At 39.3% G+C, this 10,568-nt stretch overlaps 1 protein-coding gene across 11 annotated transcripts; it reads right to left on the bottom strand.

Moving 5' to 3' along the window:
• Window positions 1–6,668: 6,668 nt before the first annotated feature.
• On the bottom strand, window positions 6,669–9,404 carry LOC104811818. 11 transcript variants are annotated; one of them, XM_010538640.1, is made up of 8 exons: window positions 9,191–9,404; window positions 8,805–8,893; window positions 8,417–8,495; window positions 7,968–8,030; window positions 7,802–7,891; window positions 7,555–7,680; window positions 7,316–7,441; window positions 6,669–7,047 (listed from the first exon to the last, which is right to left on the bottom strand). In XM_010538640.1, coding segments are annotated over exons 1-6 (423 nt in total). In that variant the 5' UTR covers window positions 9,292–9,404; the 3' UTR covers window positions 6,669–7,047; window positions 7,316–7,441; window positions 7,555–7,679. The 11 variants fall into 11 exon arrangements, 2 of the variants coding, with proteins under 2 accessions (XP_010536942.1, XP_010536944.1); XM_010538642.1 differs by having other exon boundaries at window positions 7,575–7,680; XR_771528.1 differs by having other exon boundaries at window positions 8,421–8,495; window positions 8,805–9,365.
• Window positions 9,405–10,568: the final 1,164 nt, after the last annotated feature.

The following is a 10,568-nucleotide window of genomic DNA, read 5'->3' as shown; positions in this document are numbered from 1 at the left end:
GAGTTTTAGAAAAGGAAAAAATAGACTCTTGGAAAATGACATTTCGAGAAGTGGAAACCATGTTAGTGGCAAGGTTTAAAACTTTATAACCCTTGACACCAGATGAATATCCGAGAAAGACATGAGGAATGGCCCTTGGAGAAAACTTGTGAATGTCTCGAGGAGGAGCTGAGACATAGCACAAGCAACCAAAGGCTTTGAGGTGTGTGTAAGAAGGTTGTGTTTTGGTAAGAACCTCAAAAGGTGATTTGTTGGCCAAAAGAGGAGTGGGAATGTGGTTTATCAAGTAAACAGTTGTTTGTATACACTCAGTCCAGTAAGGTAAAGGGATATTCGATTGAAAGAGGAGTGATCTAGCCACGTTTAAGATGTGTTGGTGTTTCCTCTCAACAACGGAGTTTTGTTGAGGGGTGTAAGGGCAAGTGCAATAGTGGACTAGACCAAATTCTGAAACAAGGGCAGGGAATGAGAGCTCGGGAGCGTTATCAGATCGAAAAGATTTGACAGTGGCTCCATATTGTCAAGAAACATGTTTCAGAAACTGATGAAAAAAAGAACGAGCATCACTTTTATTCTTGAACAAGTAAATCCAAGTGACCCTTGAACAATCATCGACTATAGAAAGAAAGTAACGATGTCCATTTACAGAACAAACATGAAAAGGTCCCCATATGTCGACATGAACAAGAGCAAAGGGTTCAAGCGACATTTTCCCAGAAGAAGAAAAAGGAAGCTGCGTTGTTTAGCAAGTGGACAAATGGAACATGGAGGAAGAGGGTCTTTAGTGGTAGTGAAATGAAACTGCGATGATTTCTCAAGGGCTTGGACACGAAGGAAAGACGGATGGCCGAGGCGGACATGCCATAGATCAAGTGATGCTGAAGTAGATAGAAAGAGTTGTGCACAGAGCTGGAGGAAAAACAGAGGAAGAAGGAGATCCGTGCACATTGAATAGGTAGAGATTTTGGTGTTGTTTACCCTTCCCAATCATCAAGGCCCGAGTAGGGTCCTGAATCAGACAAGAGCCATGAGAAAAAGAAACAATGTAGATTTTGTTAGAGCACTGATGCTTAACAAATTAAAATGGAAGGACGAAACATATAAGACAACATAAAGAATAAGAACAGGGGAAAGGAAAACCGTACCAGACTGAGTGACAGGGATTGAATCACCATTAGGCAAGGTAATATTGACAGGTGAAATGTTTTTCAACTCAGAGAACAATCGAAAATCGCAACATATGTGACTACTGGCCTCAGTATCCATTATCCAAGTATTGCGGGAAATATGAACATAGTGAGAAATGGAAGAAATAAAATGGGTGGGTAAAGAAATACCTGGTGAAGGAGAGGGTGTGGTCGAGGAACTTGGATTGGCTGCAACGTTAGAATCCGAGGCAAGACTGCCAAGTCCTTTGAGCTGAGACTGAAACTGTTCGAAAAAAAGCTGAGCTTGAGCCATAGCAGACTGACCAGAGGAGATGTCAGAGGTATTCTGAGCTATGATTGAAGAATCCAAATCCACCATGTTGACTGAAGGCTGACTTTTATCAAAGGTACCCATCTTGGGTGTAGGTAGCAGACCAGGTTTGGATGATGATGGGCGAGACCCAGGGGATATCTATGAAACTTGTAACAACGGGCTATCGTATGACCCTGAAGCCCACAATAGGTACAATATGGTCGAGGCTTGGAAGACAGAGGGAACCGAGGCTTGTAAGGAGAACCAGAAGAAGCTTGAAAAGCTACAGAATCAGGAAGAGAAGGCAAGGCCAATCGCTGATGGTCTTCTTGAGTTATCATACTAAAAACTCGAGAGACATCAGGCAGAGGATCCAACATAAGGATTTGACGTCGGGCGAGATGAAAAGATTCATTGAGCTTCATTAAAAAACGAACAATGTTCTTTTTGTCCAGGTATTCAGTCAATCGAGTCTTAGAGTCACAAGTACAGGATCCACAATTGCAGATATTTACAGGATCATGCATCTTGAGTTCCTCCCAAAGAGAAATTAAGTTTGGTGAAGAAAGCATTAAGGTCCATAGATCCTTGTTAAAATAACTCGATTTGTTGCCTAGTGTGGAAAATTTTAGAGGTATTCTTCTGTTTATACCTAGTTTCCAAGGTAACCCATTTATTCCGAACATCATGGATGTAAATGATAGAGGTTTTGACTTCAGCAGTAACAGAATTGTTAATCCCAGCACCGATGAGAGCATTGCACCTTAACCAAGCACCATGATCAGCACTATTTTCAGGGGTTGAGAGATAGTACCGAATCTGGATGATAGATGTAGCCTAGATGTTGTAGTTCGACTCATCGACGAGTTTATCAGTAACCAAAGAGAGGCTGGAGGAATCAGCCGCATGGAGGTAAAGCGGGTTTGCATAAGGATCGAGAGAAGCAGGAGCAGCATCAGGGATGTTAGAAGCATCAGAAACAGACGCCATTGAAGGAATGATCTAAGAATGGGAAGAAGGAAATGAAGGAGAGGAAAAAACTCACAATTTTCTAGCTCTCTGATACCATATTAACTTTCAAATGTTTGATAAAGAAGAAGAACTCGAGGAATTGTAAAAATGCTTCTCTGAATTGATTAAAGGAATTTACAGGCTTATTTATACAACTAACAACACTAATCTAACAACCTAAAAACGAGAAAAAAGTGTACTAACAGAAGGAATATTCTTCTGCAACAAACAATCTATACAAGCATACAGGGAAGTAACAGAGCATTGTGGAAGGTGTGATAGCAGATGATCAAAGAAGAAGAGGCGCCAAGTGCAACGGTAACATGCTGTATAGATTAATATATTGTTGTCCCTAAATTTTTTTGCAACGAACGGTCAAGGGATGCAGTTTGGTGCTGTAGCATGCAGGTATGTTCAATTGTCTTTATTCGTGATTCATTTAATTTTATGTTCTTTTTAGATGAGGGAGGGATGATGAAAACGGATGCACAATAGTGCGTTTTCATTTATGTATAGGCTTCTGATTGTTTTTCTTCTCTCAATGTGAGCAGAAAGGGATTATAAGCACCGAGCAATTGCTAGCCCGGATGTTGTTGAGGAGAGATGGAGTCGCTGCTGTATATTTTGATTTTCCGCTTTCATCTGTCATGGCCTCTCGCTTGAGGTTTATTTGTGCCCGTGAAACGGCACAGAAGGTTTTATAGCATCTCATCGCTCCCTCCCGACATTTGTTTGCATATATTTGCTGTTTGTGCTTCATTCGTCGCTCAATACAGGTCCCCCGGCCGGACATTATGTGCGTTGTACCTTGTTGCCAAACGTTGACCCATTTCTGGCACAAACAAGACCTATTTCTCACCCAACCCGTCGCATTTTACGCCCTGACAACGCCCATCTACCGCCTCCTACGAGGCCCATATGTCGTCGTAATTTGTTATGCCCCATTTTGAGTATAAGTCAATTGGGCCGAATAATGGTCCTTATTGGGCCACACTGTGGGATTATAAGCCTCAATGTTAAGAAATTGGGTCTAAGTAGGTCGGGTTTCCTCCAAAATTACGTGTCTTATATGGCCGTCTTTAAGTCAGGAACGGGTCCATGTTTCGTCGAAATTAGGCCCAAATAAGATCTATAATTGGGTCCTATTCAACAACTTTGAGACCCACAATCTGGCCTATAATGCGAACCATATGATGGCCCATTGAGGCTCACAGCCCAATTATTCCGTCTTTGTCGCATTATTCCAGCGTTGGGCCGTTTGAATTGATTCCTGCCAGGTCCATAAACCACTGTCGACCCACTAAGTATGTCATTATAGCACCAAGATTGAGTAAAACTGCTGTTCAATCTTTCTTTTTTTGGTAAACATCTGCTGTTCAATCCTACGTTGTTGATTACAGTTAATTCGGCCGATTCTTCCTCGATTCAACCTGACATGAGTCTCAGTACATTTTACCAAAACCCAGGAACCAACTGTGACAATTCCCAGACCCAGGGAGTTCAGGAAAAAAAACACGGATCTGTAAAGGAAAATGAGAGACGATCATCCACGGCACGCCTCTAAACATTTTTTTTTTTGGTAAAGGTCACGCCTCTAAACTTTAAAAGAACCGATTGATAATCAGTGGATACCATCAACCACAACGCAATTCGAAAAAAGGATCGATATACGTACCTCAGCCCAGGCAGATCTGCATCTCCCCCCGCTAGCTTTCATCGCCTTCGCAATCGCGTAGTAGAGAGAGGAAGAGTGACGACGTCCCCTTTTAGACATTAATTTAATTCCCTTATAAAGCAGTAAGTATTTTTTTTGCCCACGCGCACCTTCTTTCGCATTTGGTCGATTTGGCGATTTTAGCCAAATTCCCCTGGACTATAGTATGCCCATTTCGGGGCCGTGGCGTCCACGCGCCAATGTAGCGCGTGAAGCTTCCGGCATTCATTAAGCAAACGCAAAAATAACGAAGCCGATTGCGAATGAAGTTTACCCGCTTGCACATTCCCTTACGGATACACACAAAATCGCGACTAAAATAGCTACGATGATCAAAGTGGTAAAATTTTTATCGCCACCAAGTTTTTTTTTTTGTTGAAAGTGCTTTGTTTATCGCCACCAAGTTTATATTTTCTTAGTGGATAATTATATATAAATCGCGAATCAGAAGAAAACACAAAGCTCTTATTGGACGTAGGTAATAATGTTCTCCAAATATTTGCCATAACATCTATATACGTTTCAATTGATGCACCTATTCAAAAATAGAAAGACGTAGAATGAAGACAAAATCATTTCCATTGTATAAGTAACACATAACACACTTCACCATGTTTACACGGACGACAAAATAAAAATAAAAATAAAAATAAAAATAAAATAAAAAATATGTAAGGGTGAGCAAACGGTTCAGTGAACATTTCGCTTCGGTTCTTCCCAACCGGACCAAACCGAACCGAAAAAATGGTACTTTTTCCGATCCGAAACCGTTCTCAATTCCCGAATGGTATTATTTTTAGCGAACCGAATTTTGCCGGAGCCGAACCGAACTTTAAAAATCCCGAAAAACCGAATATTTTTAAAGGAAATCTATCTTTTTTTTAATAAAATGCGGAATCGAATCGAACCAATACCAAAACCGAACCAAACCGAACATAATATAAAAACCGATTGATACCTATTTCTGCAAAACCGAAAAAATCGAACCGATCCATTCACGTCCCGAACCCGAACCGTTTTCCAAAATACCCACCCCTAGTTCAGTCAAATTTATTCCTTGGTCATATTCTATTATTTCTCATTTTAAGAATTTATAATAAAACAGTTATTTGATTTTAATCGATTTTAATTCGTTCTGATTATATCTAACTAAAATTGTAACAAATAATAACAAAATATAAATTCAGTCTGAAACAAATGTCGAATGCTGTTGTAAAAAAATAAAGGCAGGCCTCATTATTTTCGTATACCATATTTGCAAAACTACATGAACCTTATTAAATTAATTTCTCTATTCAAATATAGTATGTAACGGACGGCAATACAATGGTGGACAAATGGTTCAATTCTGTTTATTAAGTTAAGATTAATCCCAATTCAATTTATTAGGTTACAGTTAGTTCAATTTTGAGAATACATTACCAAACAATGATTCAATTCGGTCCGGATCAACGATAATTGATTCGATTCGTCATTGTGATTACAGGTCTGGACAACTAACTAGGTCTCCAGATAGTGCACCTGATACGTATCACACATCGGAGAAAGAGAGGGATTTGGGATCAAGATGTAAGGAGGATCAAATCTCCACTCTTAAACTAGTTTTTGGGTGGAGTTAGGTTCCAAATTATGTCAATTGGTATCACAGCCTAACTCTCTACTCTCCGATATGCCTTTGACAGACCGTTCTCCTACGGACATGCGATTGACTCGGTGACTGTGGGACGATCAGGAGAGGAACGGTCGGGATGGACTGAGAAGCTACCAGCGACCGAGAAACTGCCATCGATCGAGAAGCCGCCAACAACCAGATTTGCCCCAATGTCGTGGACATCGTTATCTAAAGGGGCGGTATTGATAAGTCTCCCACATCGGAGAAAGAGATGGATTTGAAGCCAACATATAAGGAAGGTCAAACATCCACTCTTAAGTTAGCTTTTGGGTGGAGTTAGGCCCAAACTATATCAATAATTTAATAGAATCCACCCATCAATAATGGACCCAACTAAAGCTCAAAGCTCATGGGTAGAACTCACCCCAAAAGCTAGTTTGTTGGGGGAGGGTGCCCATATTCTTATATTGACTCAATTTTTCCCACATATTTCCGATGTGAGACTCTAACAATACCGTTTCCTTTGGACAACGACGACCACGGTGTTGGCGGCTATGCACCCTTTGTGCTCCTCTCCCGTCGCGTCGCCCGCATGTCCGAGGATTGGTTGGCTCTGATACCAATTTGATAGAACTCACCCATCGATAATGGGTCCAACTAAATCTCAAAGCCCATGGATAGAACTCAACCCAAAAACTAGCTTGTTGGGGAAGGGTTCTAACAATTAATAAAGTTTAGACACTAATTCCACCACAAAAACTAGATTAAGAATGGAGGTTTAACCCTCGTTATATATTGTTTCCAAATCTCTCTCTTTCTCCGATGTGAGATACTTATTAGCACCTTGGAGTCCTAAAGCCGAAACAAGAATAGGAACCCAACTATATCCTGCGATCGCATAGCAAAGCACCTAATTCGATAGAGGCGTACAAATAAATAAATAAATAAATAAATCTGAAAACAAAGAACGGATTACACCCTCAATACCCACGAACGCAAGAAAGATTTGAGCAGAATAAGCAGCAAGAGAAAGTGGACCGAACCTACGTAGAAAGGCAGCTCGTATGGCTTAGAGAGCACTAAAAAAACCTTCTTCGGTCTCAAGTCTAGTGTAAATGGCTGGGTCATGGGAAAGTTGATAAGAAATTTCGTGATATCAAAGATGACCTTATCACCTGATGCCTTGGGATCGGCATCTGCTGGGCTGATACAACAGATTGTAATAGTATCCAGAAACTGCAATATATATCTATATATATATAATAAGGATTAGCAAAGTAGAAAAACTTGTTATCACTGATAAAGATCACTAACCTACTTCATCACCTAGCATTAAACCCATCAAATATCACCTCTATATAAAATAGAAGCCCTGACCACCCTACTACTGTCCAAGCCAACATTCTCACATAAACCATTTTACGAACTCTTACTTCATCTCTTTGCAACTTGACCGGGGAACATAATATTTGAACGGAGAGGAGAAATAAATAACGAAATAATTAACAAGAACTCACCGGGCACCTCATAATCCTGCATTCGCTTCGTTTCAGGAGGAAACCCAGATGAAACTTTCAAACTAACCGCATCCACTTGGATTTCATAGTACAATGTCAACCAGTTGGGATTGGGACACCAAGAGACTGACAATGCATAAGAAAAAATGGAAACCATATAAGCCAAGGACAGACTATATCCACCATTCTACCATATGAATTCATTTAGCGAAATTAGAAAGAAAAATTGGAGGTTTTACCCTGTAGAAAAGGAACTCACAAGTGTGGCACTGCCTTCAAGATATCCTGCTGCTGGATTGCAAAAGTTCCACCAGGAATTGAAATCTTGGCCACCTTGCCTCAGCCTTGAATAATTGCCCAACAATCTTGAACAACAAAGTAATTTCCAAGATCGTTAACATCATGATTTGGCATCTGTAAGTAGATGCCTCAGTAATTCACTTCTATCATCAACCATCAAAACATCAAAAAGTGCATAGTACTCACTAACTACACGGCAGCAGGTCTGTAGTCTTCATAACTAGAATCAGCAACCACAGCAATCCTCCACGACTCGGACCGGCAGCAAGCCATATTCTGCCCTTGGCAAGCCAGGTAACCCCATAGAACAAGGAAAACAAAGCATACTCAAAGCAATTATTCCGTCACTTACAAATCATAGGGAGTAACCAACAAAATAGATTCTCTTTCGCCACCGCATGGACCACTTATAGCCCTACAAAATTGACATCACAAGAACAACTCAATGTACTCCACCATCGCATGAGATGTAGGATCTGATAAGATGTGCAATAGATGAAATTGATTCACTTCAGGGCAGAGCTACTGATAAAAAAAAACTTCTGCACCAAAGTCTGACATGTATTTCCCAATCAGACTCTGCACTTCACTAGAGAGCAAAACATCAAAAAATGTTATCAGACTATAAATTTTGCAAGTGATAGATCAATGAGTAACTTGGATAATCGAAAAAGCCGAAGAATATGTAACTCAATAGCACATCTGGAAAAAGATGCAACTGAAAAACAAAATGAGGGCAACACAAATTTTCTCGCATTATGTCAGTCTATTCGAATTATGGGAATATTTATGGAAACATACACACCCCGGCCTTCACAGTTCTTCACAAATCCACATCCATCTGAAGCAGCCCAACTAGAGAGCATATAATGAGTAGAACCTGAAAAAGTACACCAACGTGAACATCATCAATTAATAGATTGGAATCAAAGGTGTCTTTAAAAACTCCTAGAAACTCTAATCCTTATTAGTTTTGTACCCAAAAAACTCCTCCTTAAAATGCAGTAAATTGGTTGATTCCGCGTTTTTAGGATGTTATATTAGAAAATGCTGAGTACGAAATTGCTTCAATCATATAGTTTCTGTAGCATTTATTTCACTTCTATCACCGATGACCTAAACTAGTATAGCAAAACATAAACATGAGATAAGAGAATCCAAAACCCTAGAAACCGTAAATCTTGGTAACCTGGCGCTAGATTATTCTCGGAGACGCAGTTTTTCATCCTCAACACCAACAACAATAACAGCACGGAAACCCTAGCCGCGGAGCTCACACTAGAATCAAACAATTCAGAAATTCAACCACGCAAAACATCGAACTAAGCGAGATAGGCTTCGAATTCAACCGATCAAAACCTAGAAAATGAAAGAGAAGCGGAGATACAAACTACGGCTGGAACCAAACAGATCCAGCAATTCAAACGATCGAACCGAGACAGACTCAAAATTCAACCGATCGGAACCGAGACAGATGAGAAATTCAACTTTCGGAACCGAGACAGGTCAGAAATTCAAAAAAACAACGAGAATCAAGGAAATAAAAGAGAAGCGAAGACAAAGAATCCAAGCTACACGATCGATCTCGGCTTGAACTGAGGGATCCATCGGCAAACTCCATCTTGATCACGATTCGATGAGAGCACTCTCCCAGATTCGAATTTCTGAGGAACCATCCCGCGCCCGCACGATGGAATGGATTATCAAAGGCGGTTACACTGATACGTAATCATTGGGCTTCGACTGATTGATTATATGAGCCCATAACAATTTGCAAAGTATATAAATCAAAGGATATCTTCTCTCTTAGGCCCATTTTAATACAAAATACCTATATGTGCCATGTGGTGATATATATTTATTTTCCATAATAATAATAATAATAATAACAGCAGCAGCAGCAGCAGGCCAAGATGCCCGTTTCTACCTCTTTTATTTCTTTTTTAAATTTCCAAAGATGATGTGATTAAAATCTTATTATCTAGGAACATCAACAGAGGTGATGCAAAATATTTTTAGCAAGGATTTGTGGAGTTGTGAAATTTCGAATTATAGAAGAAAAAATTATATCCATGTTAGGTAACGTATAATTAACAAACACACGATTAATTAATAATAAATATGTGTAGACAGGAAGTGTAATAATGCAATGGATATTGTGGGGATGATTTTGGAGTCACTTAAAAGGGAAGCATGGTGTGGAGGCTTGTGATGTCCCCAATCTCAGAGGCAAAAAGGTCACCCATTCTTCCATTTCACGTGTCACCTTTTCACTTATTATTATATTATTATATTATTGTTTTTATTTTTATTTTTTTGGTAAATTATTGATGTTGTTATTAATATTATATCCCAATTTCCACTTTAAACCCAAAATTTTCACGACAAAAAAGATTGGAATGCTAATCAAATTATGCATGTGAAGATATATAGGTTTACGGTTGAGGAATAAATATGGGATATATTTCGTGAGAGTTGGTCCAAACTTCGGTTAGATCGCATCCTCTTATGGTAGCAGTCGCAGAACACATCAAAGACATTTTCTCCACAAGTGGTTGAGCTGTCACATTCAACTGCCCCTAAATAAATCTCCTTCATTAAATTAAATGAATATCAAATTGTTTGCATGTGCTGATGAATACGTCCTACCGTTACAACTGATACGTTGCACTCGTAATTTTAAGTTAACACGACATCAAAATAATTAAATCACAAACAACCGCAAAGACCTTTGCGTCTCCAAAGCTTAAATACGCTCCATATGACTCTTTAAGTCAAATATACTAATTAGGCTTACATTATATAATAATATATTAACATAAATGTTAAACAAAAGACTATATTATTGTTATTATTATATCACCTAAAATGCCTTCCCACAAATTGTGGTGTCCATCCAAACCCGACGTTTTTATTATATATATATATATATATATATATAATAATCTCTACA

This window comes from Tarenaya hassleriana, unplaced genomic scaffold (assembly GCF_000463585.1).
Source record: "Tarenaya hassleriana unplaced genomic scaffold, ASM46358v1 Cleome2, whole genome shotgun sequence".
In the NCBI taxonomy this organism is placed as follows: domain Eukaryota; kingdom Viridiplantae; phylum Streptophyta; class Magnoliopsida; order Brassicales; family Cleomaceae; genus Tarenaya; species Tarenaya hassleriana.
Note: the sequence above shows the minus strand (reverse complement) of the source record. Positions and strands in the feature narration are given on the sequence as shown.

Coding starts and splice junctions, on each gene's coding strand:
- LOC104811818 (XM_010538640.1), bottom strand. CDS start 9,291: ATGGTTCCTCAGAAATTCGAATCTGGGAGAGTGCTCTCATCGAATCGT. Junction 8,031..8,416: donor AACTGTGAAGGCCGGGGTGT/GTATGTTTCCAT, acceptor TCAATTTTGTAG/GGCTATAAGTGGTCCATGCG. Junction 7,892..7,967: donor TTGGTTACTCCCTATGATTT/GTAAGTGACGGA, acceptor TGCCAAGGGCAG/AATATGGCTTGCTGCCGGTC.